The sequence below is a fragment of the Panthera pardus genome, unplaced genomic scaffold (genome assembly GCF_024362965.1).
Source record: "Panthera pardus isolate Hobbes unplaced genomic scaffold, ASM2436296v1 HiC_scaffold_16, whole genome shotgun sequence".
NCBI classification, from domain to species: Eukaryota; Metazoa; Chordata; class Mammalia; order Carnivora; family Felidae; genus Panthera; species Panthera pardus.
In genome coordinates this window covers 121,252,318-121,267,530 of record NW_026526721.1, presented here as the reverse complement: position 1 = coordinate 121,267,530, position 15,213 = coordinate 121,252,318, and the positions used below count along the sequence as shown (strand labels likewise).

Here is a 15,213-nt window from a genome sequence, read left to right as displayed (position 1 = left end):
AAAAGCAGAACCAGACAGTAGTAGTAGTAAAAACAGATTTTATCCAGGAACTAATGCAGTAGGAGAGCAGAGACCTTAACATAGAACTGGGCGCTGGGGCACCTGGGTGGCTCAGTTGGTTAAGCGTCCGACTTCGGCTCAGGTCACGATCTCATGGCTTGTGAGTTCGAGCCCCGCGTCGGGCTCTGGGCTGACAGCTCAGAGCCTGGAGCCTGTTTCAGATTCTGTGTCTCCCTCTCTCTGCCCCTCCCCTGTTCGCACTCTGTCTCTGTCTCTCTCAAAACTAAGTAAACATTAAAAAAGATTAAAAAAAAAAAAAAAGAAGAAGAAGAACTGGGCTCAAATCCAAATACAACATGGGCAGTGGAAACTTACAGCAAAGGATCAGGGTGGGGGTCAGTGGATGGAAAATGACTAAAGAGAACCCTCAGGGGTGAGGAGATTGCTGAAGGCAGACCAGGGTGAGCAGATATCACCTGGGAGATGAGGAATTTGATCAGGTATCAGGAGCAGGAGACTCTGGCTAAATTGACTTAGCAGGATGTTTTCTAAAACTGAGTGATGCAAAGAGGGACATAAGTCCAAAAAGAACATGGAAGTCCAAAGGTTGAGGCCTAGTTGGGAAGACGATTCAGAGGAGCCTACCTATAGTTTGCTCAAAGAGAATCACAATTAGCACAGTTAGCAGTTTCACTCATAGTACTTCCATTGAAATCTGAATATTTTAATAAACCACTGTAGGAACTTGCCATATTCATTGCTACAGATTATGGGAGGCTTATTCTTTTCATAAAGCATCTAAGGTTGGGGCACTTCCCAGTTGAATTCATTCACATGTGTTTTGGAGTATCTGCCACGTACTAGGTACCCTCTTGGCTGCAGGGGTGGAGCCATGGCCTTGGCAGATAGGACCTGGTCATTCAGATCCAGGACAGGCCTGGGACTCAGGTTACCTGGTCCTCTTCCTGTTAAAAAGATCCAGCCATCTGCCATCTCTTCTGTATATGAAGTTTTTCTTCCATGAATCACCTGTCTTTCCAGACCCAAAACAAGTTTTCATATGTATAGTTAGATATTAACATACCATTAAGTAGTCAGATGCCCTGAAAACTTGTACCAGCTCTGCAAACACTGCCCGTAGTGAAATTTCATTCCTGAAATTGGCAGCAAAGCCTTCTCAGATCGTCAAAAATCACCAGCCCATAATAATGACCTGGAACAGAACATTTGACTCCTGTTGATGGCTATCCTTTGTTTGTGTGGATTCATATTGGCAGCCTCATTGTCAGTCTGGAAACCTTATTCCCCAGTTTGCAAATGTTTATCTGTTGTAGCCTCAGGAGGAACAACATACCCTCTGTGTTTATGAAAAGACACAATGCCCTGCAGCAATCCAGGATAATTAGACTATTAGGATTAGCATTCTCTAATTTTAAAGTTTGTTTGTTTGTTTAGAGAGAACACACACACACACACACACACACACACACACACACACGGAAGAGGGGCAGAGAGAGGGAGAGAGAGAATCGCAAGCAGGCTCCAGACCCAGTACAGAGCCCAACTGGGGGCTCCATCTTAGGACCATGACATCATGGCCTAAGCCAAAACCCAAGAGTCGGAAGCCTTACAGACTGAGCCACCCAGGCGCCCCAGCATTCTCTAATTTTAAAACATTTTTTTAAAGATGGACTTTTTTTTAGCGTTATGTTTTTGAAAGATAATAGGGGCGCCTGGGTGGCTCAGTCGGTTAAGCGGCCACTTCGGCTCAGGTCATGATCTCGCGGTCCGTGAGTTCGAGCCCCGCGTCGGGCTCTGTGCTGACAGCTCAGAGCCTGGAGCCTGCTTCCGATTCTGTGTCTCCGTCTCTCTGACCCTCCCCCGTTCATACTCTGTCCTCTCTCTGTCTCAAAAATAAATAAACGTTAAAAAAAACTTTAAAAAAAAAAAAAGAAAGATAATAGAAGCGTTTTAGTAGTTACTTTAAAAGCATTGTCAAAGTTAACTGGGCTTTCAGACAAGAGAGGTCTGCCATCGGGACAATTTATCCTTGCTTCCTTTTCATGCTGCTTTAGCTTAGCTGGGAACTAGTCTTATCTGTTCACTTCTGTTCAGCTGGAGAATGGATATACATTCACAGGTCATTTCATTATTCAGGGAAATTGTATATCAGCCGTTAAAAAGATAAATCTTGATTTACCCATGTACTTCATGGCAAAAATATAAATGATGTCAGATATTACCAAAAAAAGATGTTTTTTAGCTCTTCATAACCACCCTCCCATGAAATGAAATACTGTATGTGCAAAATGCAATGTGAACTGTAGAGAACTATCGCGATCTTGGTTACCTTAATCAGTTAATTTTCTTGAAAGGAGATTTTCCCCGAGGTCAGTTAAGGATTACTGAGGGGCGGGTTGAGGTAGGTTTGCTAGGAGGAAGGGGCAGCATGTGGAAAGTGTTGGAAGCATGAAAAAACAAGATATGTTGGGGGTACAGGAGGCAGTTGGTTGCGTGTGACCAGAGCCCAGCATTAGAATGGAGAGGGTGGGGAGCCCTGAACCTCAAGTGAGGTAGGGTTGGAACAGGCAGATGGGCCACACACCGCTTCCATGGGAAGATGGCAGTGAACAAGAGCAGGGACAGTTGGCCTTGCCTTTAGGTCGATCCCCGGCTGTGAAAAAGGCAAGATTAGACGAGCAAGATTAGGCTAAAGTAGACCAAAGAGGAGCCCGTGCCATACAGACAAAAGCTGCAGGTCGTGGCTGCAGGGATGCAGGAGAAGGGGGGGGTAGAGAAGCCCCAGGAGGACACGTCTGCAGGATTGGGTGGCAGATGGCATGTGTGGGAGCAGGGGAGGGAGAAGTCAAGAAGGGTTCCCAGCCTGGACATGACTACCCGGTGGGATTCCGTAGCCGCCTGGGGAGGGAAATGGGAGGGGCGCAGGTTGGGGATCTGGGTGGTGGAGGGCAAAGGTGACACCCATAGTGCTGGGAATGATGGCTGCTTCAGCAGAGGTTAGGGGCTCAGGCTGGCCTTGTGGAACGTCAGTGGTCACATAATAATGGTACTGGAATTTAGAAGTGATTAAGCCAGTACCTATGACAGTGGGTGAGCAGGGCATGCCACACCTGAGATTTTGCTGACTGGGGTTGAAACCCTTGTGGACCGTTTTGGAGCACGGTGACCACTAATTCTCTGTGTTATCTCTTTAGGAAACCGTATCACCCTAAACTGGAAGCTTTCGTTAGTCACATGTCAAAAGGATCCGGAGCCTCTTTCGAAAGCCCCCTGCACTCCCTGCCGCTTTACCCCAATCACGCACTGTGTGAGATGGGCGAGCTCACACAGACAGGTATGCACAGCGGCCATTTGCTCATTCCTTCTCCTGTGTGCTCCTCCATTTGGCGTACATCGGAGCAGATGCGCCTGGGCTAGGCTCTAGGCTCACGGGAGTGAATAAGGGCTAGTACCTCAAGCAGCTCTGAGTCCACCAACGTCTCTACACACACGATTTGTAAAAATTAAAAATAACCCTTTTTATATTGCAAAAGCAGTATAGTCAATGGAAGAGAAGTTAGGAAAGACAGCAAGCAAAAGGAAGAAAAACGTAAAGTACCCATAACCCTCGTCCACTGAAGAAATTAGTATCCTGTTTTCTTTCGTTTATGTGCATGCTTATGCACACACAGTGGTAGCTTACTAAACACAGTGTTTTGTAACTCACCTTTTCGTTTAACAGTACATTGTGATAGTCTTTCCCTGTCAATAAATATTTGTCAACAACATCATTTCTTTTTTTTTTTTTTTTTAATTTAAATCCACGTTAGTTAACATATGGTGTAATAATGATTTCAGGAATAGAATTTAGTGATTCATCACCTACTTATAACACCCAGTGCTCATTCCAGCAAGTGTCCTCCTTAATGCCCCTTGCCCATTTAGCCCATCCCCCGACCCAAAACCCCTCCGGCAACCCTCAGTTTGTTCTCTGTATTCAAGAGTCTCTTATGATTCATCTCCCTGTTTCTATATTATTTTTTAACAGCATCATTTCTGATGTCTGCCTATTATCCCACTCTTGCTGGGCCATAATTTCTGTAACCAATCCCATGTCCTTCGATACTTCAAAGAAAATAACCTGATTAAGTTTGGATGGGAGAGATCTCAGGAACAAACACATATGGCAGATCCCCAGTGGGCACGGAGTTTGTCTGGCTGAGAGTGTTCCTCACAGAAACCCATCTTTCTCTCTGTAGCCCTGTTCATACCACTACATAGCCAGTTCATTGTCATGTTAGGTTGGTGAGTTAACTGTGGGGTCACCTCTGTTGAGAAGAGAAGGAACTGGGAATCCTCCAATAGGTTCTGGTTTCTTCCTACTTCAGTCTGGGATCTCAAAGGACCTTTTGCATGGTCACCAGTCTTTTTGGAAGAATCGGGAGAACCTTCCGGCCATGTTGTTGCCTTGTCCCACCAGTACTGTAGGACCTCAGCTTTGATGGAAGGAAGGTCTCTGTCCTATGGTTGGCCCTGTGGATTTGTCACATATTTTTTAAAGTTTATTTATTTGAGAGAGAGTGTGTGCTCAGGTGTGGGAGGGGCAGAGAGAGAGGGAGAGAGAGAATCCCAGGCACCCCAGGCCTGTAGTAGTTTAAAACAGGAGTTCTCATCCTATCAGACCAAGCACCCCTTTTTGTTAACAGGTATTTTGTGGTGCTCCTTTAACCATCCTGAAGTGAAATTCAAATATAATATGACCTATTTTAAAGAAGGGCAATTATATCAGATACCCTAACTATAATATAAAGAAGAAACAAAAGGAAATGAATTTGTTATATAATTTTATGTCTCAATATAAAAGCTTGAGCACACCCACACTAGCAAATAGAATGACACAGTCGGTTATTTATGCGGACAACTGTGACAACTGTGACAGTTGTAAATGCAGTCTGACTGAGGGATATTACACCAGGGACTCTAAAACCATGTTTTGGGACATGATTTTTTTGGCAAGTTGTGATCAAAGTTAAGATCAGACGTCCCTTAATTTATATTGCATATCTGGAAAAAATCAGTGGATGTTAATGGTATGTAAAAATGGTTTTATATTTATGACACAAAGAAACAGGTTGTAGGCTAAAGTATTTTAACAGGTCTTTCATGTGCGGGAATATTTTGTGGTACACAAAAGTTATGTGGGACAGAGAACAGTTCCTTGTGGAGACTGTCTAGCTCCGTGGCCCCCACCCACTAAGTATCAAGAATGTTCTTCCCCACATTATTGTGACAACTCAACCCTCAAATGCTCCCTGAGACCAGAGCCATGCTTGCTGAGAACCACTGGTCACACTCTCTGGTTGCAAGCAACAGAAACCAACTCAAGCTAAAGAGGTACATTTAGGGGCGCCTGGGTGGCTCAGTCGGTTAAGCGGCCGACTTCGGCTCAGGTCATGATCTCGCGGTCCGTGAGTTCGAGCCCCGCGTCGGGCTCTGTGCTGACGGCTCAGAGCCTGGAGCCTGTTTCAGATTCTGTGTCTCTCTCTCTCTCTGACCCTCCCCTGTTCATGCTCTGTCTCTCCCTGTCTCAAAAATAAATAAAAATGTTAAAAAAAAAATTTTTTTTTAAAATAAATAAATAAAGAGGTACATTTATTGTAAGGATTCAGGGTGATTCACAGACTTAGATTTAAGGGCAAGAATATGACCAGGCCTCCAGAGACTGGAACCAGGAATAAAAAAAGCTGTCTGTCCCAGCTTCTGTGGTTTTGCTCTGTCCACAGAGTGACAGTCTTAGCCACACCCAGAGATGAACTGCAAGTCCAAATTCTTTTTTTCCCTCATGGGTGTCCTCTTTTTTTTTTTAATTTTAGAGAGAAAGCACGAGCAGGGGAGAGGGGTAGAGGGGAGAGAAAGAGAATCTCTAGCAGGTTCCATACTCAGCATGGAGCCAGACACAGGGCTCATTCCCACAACCCTGGGATCATGACCTGACCCAAAATCAAGAGTCAGATGTTCACCCGACTACTGAGTGCCCCAAGTCCAAATTCTTGGGAGAGAGAGAGCGAAGAGTGTGTGTCTGATGGGGTCCTTCAGGGTCAGTGCCCATCAGCTGGCTAGGAGGTCAGGGTGACTAGGCTTTGAGCAGTGGGGGCCCAGCCACTAGATCCAGGGGCTGTTCCCTGAAAAGAGGTTGGGGGAGGTGGCCCTTACACACTTAGAGACAATTGTCCATTCTGACCTCTCTTCTCAATTGGTCTATTATCTACATCGTTTTCTAAATCAACATTACTCTAGAAATCATTTTCTCAGTACTGTTTGTTCCTGTTCCCTTATTCTCTTTTTTAATGCTCACTTTTATCTTCTATTTTAAATTTCGTTAAAAATATATGGATGTTAGAATAACCATTTATAACGCACTTTTGGCACCCCCACAGTAACTATATAAGATTGATCATTAGTGCCTACTCTATTCAAGACGCTTTGGCAGCTGCTGAGTGTAGGAGAGAGGAGTGGCTGGATGAGTAGATGCTCCCCGGCTTGTCCTAAAGGAACCTGCAGCTGCCATGGGACAGCGCGCAAGAAGGCAGCTCACCATGCTGCTGCAAGCTGCACGGTCCTACAGAGTAGACCCAGGGCTGTAGAGTGCACAGGCCTGTGAAACGGGACCGTTGATGTCCGCCCGACAGGGCCAGTGAGGCGGTGAGCGAGATTAGCGTGTGTAAAATGCCTAGCACGGTGCCAGCCTACGCTAGGCTCAGTGATTACAGCTCAAGCCCTGGAGATCCAGTGACAAATTGGAACAGGAAGGAATTTTTTTTAAGCTTATTTATTTTGAAAGAGAGAGCAGAAAGAGAGGGAGAGAGAGAATCCCAAGCAGGCTCTGTACTGTTAGCACAGAGCCGGATGTGGGGCTCAAACTCACGAGCCGTGAGATCATGACCTGAACCGAAACCGAGTGTCAGACGCTCAACCAACTGAGCCATCCAGGTGTCCCAGGAAGGAATTCTTGATCTGACCTGGAGGAAGAGGAAGGAAGACTACAGAGAAGGCAGTATTGGAGGTAGAGACTGGATGAGGATTTCTCTAGGCAGAGCAAGGGGAAGGGCATGAACAAAGCCATGAAGAGATATATGTTGGGAGAGGATAAGAGACCCTAAATGGCTAGAACATAGTATTTCTTCATGAAAATGCAGGGAGAAGGCACTGTGAGCAGGGACTAGGAGGGTGAGGTTGGGCCTGCGGGGATATTGGGGGTCTTGAGTTCCAACTCTGCCACTTAACAGCTCGGTTGCTTCAGCTGTAAAATAAGGAAATTGGGTATGATGATAATATGCCTTCTTTATCAGGTTTTTGTGAGGATGAAAGGAGAAAGATCTGGCATGTGGGAAGCACTCAGCCTTGATGTATGTAGCCTAGGCATAGGTAGACCCAGAGGTGAATTGGGGCCAGACACAGATTCTTAATCTTTGTCACTCATGGTTTGCCTCTTTATGCAAATCATTTTGGAAATAAATGCCTAAGACCTGTGTCAGCGCCGATCTCTGAAGGAATTCCCTCGATATTCTTCCTTCAGAACGGGACCCAGACACCCTTCATGATACTTTCCTGAGCTGTTCCCCTTCCCGGGCCAAAGCAGTTCCCTCTGTCTCACGCACCTCAGCCTTGAGTTGTCTCAGGTTTTCATATCATTTGGGCATCTGAATAAGTGACATTGGTCATGAACTGGTCATGGGGCCTGCATGTGGCTTACCCTCTCCGAGAATTCATATCTGTTGCTGAGATTCCATCACCCCTACATCCTACTGCTTGGAGGGTGAGCTTGCAGATTGTTTTCTGTTTGAAGATAAGGCTTTTCTTTTTTTTTTTTTTTCAAGATAATGTGTTACCATACTGTGGTGGTTCAAAAATAAAACTTGTTAAACTTTTAGTTAACAGGTAAATTTAAAATTTTTGTTCCTATGTTCCATTTATCCCATTTCTGTGCCCCTGTCATCCCCAGGTAACCATTGGTATTAGTTTCTTGCATGTCCTTCCAAAGGTTCTTTATGCAAAACACAGACACATTCTGTAGTTTATGCAAAACTACAAATATACATTCTTTCTTTTCCCTCATTTTTATTTAAAAGGGCTATAATAAATGTACTGTTCTGCACTTTGCTTTTTTTCAAGTATTCTATCCGGTATCTGAGCAATCATTCCATATCTGTGCAGACAAAATATCCTTGATGAGCTGGTAACCCTGCGGCAGGATTAGACGGAATGCTGCTAGAAGGTTAGCAGAGAGCCTTTGCTTGGGAGAGTAGGGAGAATGAGGGAGAGAACTCCCCGGCAGTGAGGGGACTAGGGAGCCAGCAAGCAACTTTTTCTCTTTACCTGAGTGATTCCCATGGGCCCTCACTGCATACTATAGAATGCTGTGTCCTTGGGCAGGTTGGAGAAAGCTCTCCTTAGGCCCATGCCAATTACAGCCTTGACGTCTACCAGCAGGGCATTTCCTGCCTTCTGAGGCCCACCAGTCACGATACCCCTTCCCAGGGAAGGGGCTGGGCAAGAAGGGAGGGATTGGTGCTCCCCAACTCTGCCCATCCCTTCATGGATGATAACCCCAAGGGGCTCCCTTCACGAGCTGATGGAGCTTCCACACGCTGGGGGATGGTTTTGGTTATATTCTCAGGCACTGATATAAAGCATTGTAGAGTTGGCCACAGACTTGACTTCCCTTTGCTACTCCTTCTGCTGAGCTAGTAGTGAGGGCAGCTCATGTCCCTTTGTTTCAGGAGTCGTGCAGCATTTGCAGAATGGCCAGCTGCTGAGGGACATCTATCTAAAGAAACACAAACTCCTGCCGAATAACTGGTCCACAGACCAACTTTACTTGGAGACCACTGGGAAAAGCCGGACGCTCCAGAGTGGGCTGGCCTTGCTTTATGGTTTTCTCCCCGATTTTGACTGGAAGAAGATTCATTTTAGGCACCAGCCAAGTGCTCTCTTCTGCTCCGGAAACTGCTATTGTCCCCTGAGAAACCAGTATCTGGAAAAGGAACAGCGTCGCCAATACCTCTTACGTTTGAAAAACAGCCAGCTGGAGAGGACCTACGAGGACATGGCCAGGATCGTGGATGTCCCCACCAAACAGCTTCGAGCGGCCAACCCCATAGACTCCATGCTCTGCCACTTCTGCCACAACGTCAGCTTCCCGTGCACCAGAAATGGCTGTATTGACATGGAGCACTTCAAGGTGATCAAGACACATCAGATAGAGGACGAGAGAGAGAGGCGGGAGAAGAAACTGTATCTGGGCTATGCACTCCTGGGCGCCCACCCCATCCTCAATCAGACCGTCACCCGGATGCAGCGTGCCGTGGAGGGCAGGAAAGAAGAGGTCTTCGCCCTCTACTCTGCTCACGATGTCACCCTGTCACCAGTTCTCAGTGCCTTGGGCCTTATGGAAGCCAGATTCCCAAGGTTTGCAGCCAGGTTGATCTTTGAGCTCTGGCAAGACAGAGAAAAGCCCAGTGAGCATTCTGTCCGGATTCTTTATAATGGTGTTGATGTCACGTTCCACACCTCTTTTTGCCAGGACCACCACAAGCATTCTTCCAAGCCCATGTGCCCCCTAGAAAACCTAGTCCGCTTTGTCAAAAGGGACATGTTTGTGGGCCTGGGGAGTAGTACTAGTACTAATTATTATGATGCATGTCACAGGGAAGGATTCTAAAAGGTGAGCAGCACAGTGCTCGTAGAATCTATGCCAATAGAGAGGGATGGGAAGGGTCTGCTTCTAGTTCTGTCTGTTGCCAAGGGTTTAAGAGTATTGATTTATAAAGGCTAGAAATTGTGTTTTAGAGCCACGTAGATGGTTGGGTTGAACAGTAAGTACGTCGCTATAATTGGGTACACGAGTTAGTTACTTGGTACGTAATGGCCAGTTCACAGAGAAAGGGAAGGTACTTTTATCAGAGCCAGACTTTGCTTACAACACCAGAATAATAATTCAATACTCAAAGTTGGCGATCCACATGTATATTATTTTGATCCGCCATGGTACTATATGATGGAACCAGCAAACCTCAGCCCGCATCTTCTTCACCTGGGACAATTTTACCTTGTCCTAACTTCAAGAAAACATTTCCTGAAGTGATTTATCTGAAATAGGGGTCGGCAAATTTTTTCGGTACAGGGCCAGATAGTAAAGATTTCAGACTTTGAGGACCCAAAGGCCACATACAGTCCTCACTGTTCAGCTCTGCTCTTGGAACACAAAAGCACCCACAGACAGCACATAGCCAGACGAGTGTGGCTGTGTTCATGGGCTGCAGTGTGCTGACCCCTGACCTCAGAAAACTGGCTCCTCTATACAGTTTGCACTTTCAGCGCTTTAAGAAGCAATTGAACGCAGAGAATTACTCAGTGGTGCCTCCAGTAACCTCCACTAGACACACCGAATTTGGTCTATATCTGGTGTTACAATAAAACTTGAGGGGAAGTAAATATCAAATCCGAATGAATCATAGAAAAATTGTTAGAATAATACTTGATGTTCATGATGATCGTGGTAGATGATAGTTTTAAGTGTGTTTTAAATATTTGTCTGCTGTAGTCTCTTTGCTGTATATGCTGAGATTTTTGTATTCCATTTAGTATTTTTATAGTCTGGGAAAATATTTTCTAAGGCCAGTTTTAGATGTGCTCTTATTCCTATGTGATATTCAATTTACTGTACCTGCTTGGTGGTTAGAAGGAAAGCCAGAAGCTGAATTCAGGCACTTTCTTCCAGTAAAACTAATTATGGCCCATTCCCTTTGAGCAGCCCTAGAATTAGATCAGTTTTTAAACCATTTTCGTCAATTTCAAATGGTAAATTCTAACTGATTTTTAAATAAGTTTTTGGAAGAACTTTGTTACTAGATAGTTAAATAAGCTTTATAAGGTATTTTATATATTAGAAGCAATTATAATGAAATCTGTGGTTTCTGAACTAAAATGGTGCTAGTTCCTTGTGAAGAAATGTAAAGTGCAGGTGAGACTTTCCTGTGTCGTTGGCATTCCAAACTTTTTGTTTTTGTCTAATGTTGCCTTTGGATACCTACGTCCATTTCTATAAATAAATTTTTGAAGAATACTCGTACATACAAGTCATGGTTTGTACCTATGGGTCTTTTCAAGTAAGTTCCGGTATTTTAGAAATGTATCCTTTTGTTGTTGTTGGTATAAGTAAAAATGTTGCAAATTAGAAAACTCTCCAGTACATGCGAGAAAAGAGAAAAGAGGCCAGGACCCGTGGCCCAGCTGCAGGCTGCGCATGGGGCCCAGAGGACATGCACAGCTAGTAGCCTTGGACTGGTTTGAAATCCATTTACACAGCTCTTTCATTGCTGAAAATCGTGCTGTCTCTTGAGTACTTAGACCTAATCAGTTGGTTTTTGCTTCCACTCACGGTATATTTGAATTAGGACTGCTAAACACAGCTTGAAGATTTAAAACCAAAAGTGAATCAGAAGATGTTTTAAAAATCAGTTGGAAACATCTCTTGATAAAGGTAAATATTTTGGATAAAAGTCAACATTAAAAGCATAGGTAAGAGGTTTTTGCCTCCCAAGACATCAGGTATGTACATCATTAATATACCTTCCTCAGCATCAAGTACTGAGACATCTCTCTCCATAAACAAACACTGAGCACTGAGCCGAGATTAATGCATTTAGTTCTTGGTTTCTGGGCAGTGGTCTCAATGGCTTAGTTCATGGCAGGTGTGGGTGCAAATTCAGCTTTCTTGTTTCTATGATTAAAATTAATACATGCTCACTGGAAAACAATCAAACTATACTGAAAGCGGCTTCAAGTGAAGTTCTCTTTTCTCACCTCCAGAGAGAACACTGTGAGCTGTTTGACAGATACTCTTCCAGAAATTTTCCATGCAGATGTACAAATATATGTAATTTTTAAATAAGATCACTTTGTATATATTGTTCTGTGATTTGCTTCCCTTAAAATATATTTCTTATTAACTTACTTCCCTTAACAGTATGTCTTGGAGGTATTTCCACATTGAGATAGATGATAGGTAGGTAGCTAGCTAATATTTGCATAATATTTAATGATATAGATGAGACTTTTTAAAAATTTTTTTTCATGATTATTTATTTTTGAGACAGAGAGAGACAGCACGAGCTGCGAAGAGGCAGAGAGAGAGGGAGACACAGAATCCGAAGCAGGCTCCAGGCTCTGAGCTGTCAGCACAGAGCCTGACGCAGGGCCCAAACCCGCAGACTGCAAGATCATGACCTGAGCCGAAGTCAGACGCTTAACCAACTGAGCCGCCCAGGCTCCCCTAAAGACATATTTTTAAAATATTAAATGAATGAAACTGAAACTTAAAACCAAGGTACTAAAATGAGACCACAGGCTTTTGAGGTACACAGAACAAGCAGAAGCCGGCGATTGTACACGTTAATTTTGTAGCCCATTTGAGCAGTTAACCCTTTTTCAGTACAGCTGCAGATATTAACATAGCTAAAGTGTTTCTCAAATTTCACTGATAAACAATTGGAGAACTTAATACTGCTATTAACCCTATTTGAGGATCTTCGAGGCTATAGCAGAATTAGGCTTTTGAAAGATGTGAGTGATTCCTTTGCCTAGGACCCCTAAAAACTGATACAGGAGAGGCAGGGATGCATGCTTCCATTTCTGTGAGTCTTCAGGAAGCCTTCTGAACAGATTTAGCAGCCCAAGCTAGTGTGGGTGTCCCCGGGTGTGTTTAAACACAGCCCCAAGTACAGAGCAGAAAACAGCTAGGGTTTTTACATTGCAGTACTGGCTTCGATAGTGGCCAGAGTTCTGGCCTGGGCCCCAATTAACTCCCATTGCTCAAGGCCACTGAACTAAATGTTGGTACCTGCCCTGTAGCCATCTCATGAATAATAATACTTGTGCTTGAGAGGAACCAGCCGAATTCAGAGTGTCTGGTCAGGCTGTCCTGGGCCTCTGAAACCCACTTGCCAGCTGAGACTGGCCTTGATGTGAGGAGCAGGTGTCACTGGAGGGTCCACTTGGCTCTTCCCAGAGCTGCAGGGCCCTTCAGCAGGGGGCAGCCTGAGGTCTGGCTTCTGGATACCTGGGAGCAGTAAAGGCACCATTTTGGGGTCACACTTTCCTTGAGAAATGCCCCACAAGCATTTCTTTATCAATCTAAATGCTCTCAAGAAGTTCCTATTACCACTAACACAAATGAGGAAGCAGGCTGGAGGGGGGTACGGGGGTGAAGTCACTTTTCCAAAAGAAGAGCCAAGCCTAGTGTCCAACCCAAGTGTGTGTGACACCGGTCAACTTCATAGCGCTCGTACTGTGTAACACATCATGGAAAAGTCTTCCTAGACTAATTTCACCCTCCCAATAGCCCTACAAGGTACCGTATTTGCTGGTGAATATCAATGAGTACTAAAACATAGTGGGGTTACAACTGTTAAAAATTTAAATGATCAGGAAAATATTCCAGCTGTGCCTCTGACCATCTGTGGTTGCTGCTTTCTTATGAAAAAAACCACATAATATAAAACTAATCTTTGCAGTAATGTTATACTCAGCCATTAAGGGATGGCATCAAACATAATGTTTAGCCTTCAGGGAGGGCCCAGTCTTCCATCTGTAAAGGAGATAGGGTAGTTTGGGGGGCGTGTTTGAATAGGGAGGCCAGCTGTCCCGGTTTGCCTGGGACTAAGGAGTTCCCCAGGATGAGGGACTTTTCATTGCTAAAATTGAGCACGTTCCAGGCAAACTGCGACAGGTTGGTTACCCCAGGGTTACATGAGACATGTGTCAGGTAGTACCATCATTCCCACTTTATAGAAACAGGTAAGTGTGATGGCGTGACCCATTTGAGGTTTCACACAGTATGCAGCAGAGGTAGGACTCAAAGCTCTTGCCCATTTAACTCAAAGGACCATGTTCTTAAGCAAGATACGACAGTGCCTCTCAAAACCATTTAGGACTTTGGGTGCCACAGAAACCTGAATACAATGGTTAAGCAAATAAAGCCTTTCATTTTCCCCAGTGGCCCGAGCGTCAGAAACCCAGACTGCTATTTACATCTTACCGGCTGGAACAGGATCCATTGGCCCACCTCCACTGCAAAGGAATCTAGGAGAATGAATATTTTTGTTGGGCACATTGCTGTCTCTCTTTTTTTTTTTTTTTTTTTAGTATTTTTTAAACGTTTATTTTTTTGAGAGAAACAGAGCGTGAGTGGGGGAGGGGCACAGAGAGAGGGAGACACAGAAACTGAAACAGGCTCCAAGCTCCAAGCTGTCAGCACAGAGTCTGATGTGGGGCTGGAACTCATGGACCATGAGATCGTGACCTGAGCTGGAGTCGGACACTTAACCAAGTGAGACACCCATGCGCCCCCAGGTGCCTCTTAATAAGGAAGAACGGGGAGTGGATATTGGGAAGACCACGACTCTTCCCCAGCAGCTGGCAGTGTCTCCTTCCTGGGACAGCCACATCCAATGAGTAGGCAAGGCAGGGATTGAAAACCCTGGGGACAATGCTGAGGGGCCATCCCTGTTTCAGCACTCCCCATGGCATCAGCGGAGGCCTCATGACTGCATCACAGTCCACTTCTGCCTCATCTCCTGCCTCCCCTTCCTCTGCAGCATTGGCCCCAAGAACATTCACGAGTAAACTTCCCACGTGCATCCCTCTTAGAGTCTGCTCCTGGGAACAGACCTGCAACAGAAGGTAAGCAAAGCCCAGGGCCTCTGCTAGTCTGGGCAGTAAAACTGGGGTCAGTTGCTTGAAAGGGATAGTATATCTATTGATGACAAATTTCTTCTATCTCTGCCTTTGAGGGGCTTAGTGTGGCAGTTCAGTAAGTGCCCAAGAAGCAATAGGAGAAACTTGATCTTGAACAGCCCAAAGCTGATTACACAGAGCTGTTCTACCAAGACTTTCCATTTATTGAACACATACCAGGGGCTGGACACTGGCAGAGCCATTATGTCTCATGGGCTGTGTAAGCATTTATTATCTCCATTTTACAGGTAAGGAGACCGGGGCCCAGAGGTAGGCCTCTGCCCAGGATCCCACAGTCAGTAGGAAGTGGCAGATTCAGGACTGGAGGGTGGGTTTTCCCAGACAACAGACCTCTTCCAGCTCCCTTGGCGCTCCGCTTCCTCCGCCCCCTTACTCCACTACCCTCCTACAAGTGAA

The 15,213-nt window shown here is 45.1% G+C and overlaps 1 protein-coding gene across 4 annotated transcripts in view; it reads left to right on the top strand.

Moving 5' to 3' along the window:
- Positions 1–11,131, top strand: part of PXYLP1 (2-phosphoxylose phosphatase 1) — a 72,396-nt gene extending 61,265 nt beyond the window's left edge. For all 4 annotated transcript variants that reach the window (XM_019438074.2, XM_019438081.2, XM_019438090.2 and 1 more), the window contains 2 exons: positions 3,216–3,355; positions 8,781–11,131. In XM_019438074.2, the coding sequence (XP_019293619.1) occupies positions 3,216–3,355; positions 8,781–9,721 (1,081 nt within the window). In that variant the 3' untranslated portion in view covers positions 9,722–11,131. The remainder of the gene's footprint in view (positions 1–3,215; positions 3,356–8,780) is intronic.
- The last annotated feature ends 4,082 nt before the right edge of the window (positions 11,132–15,213 follow it).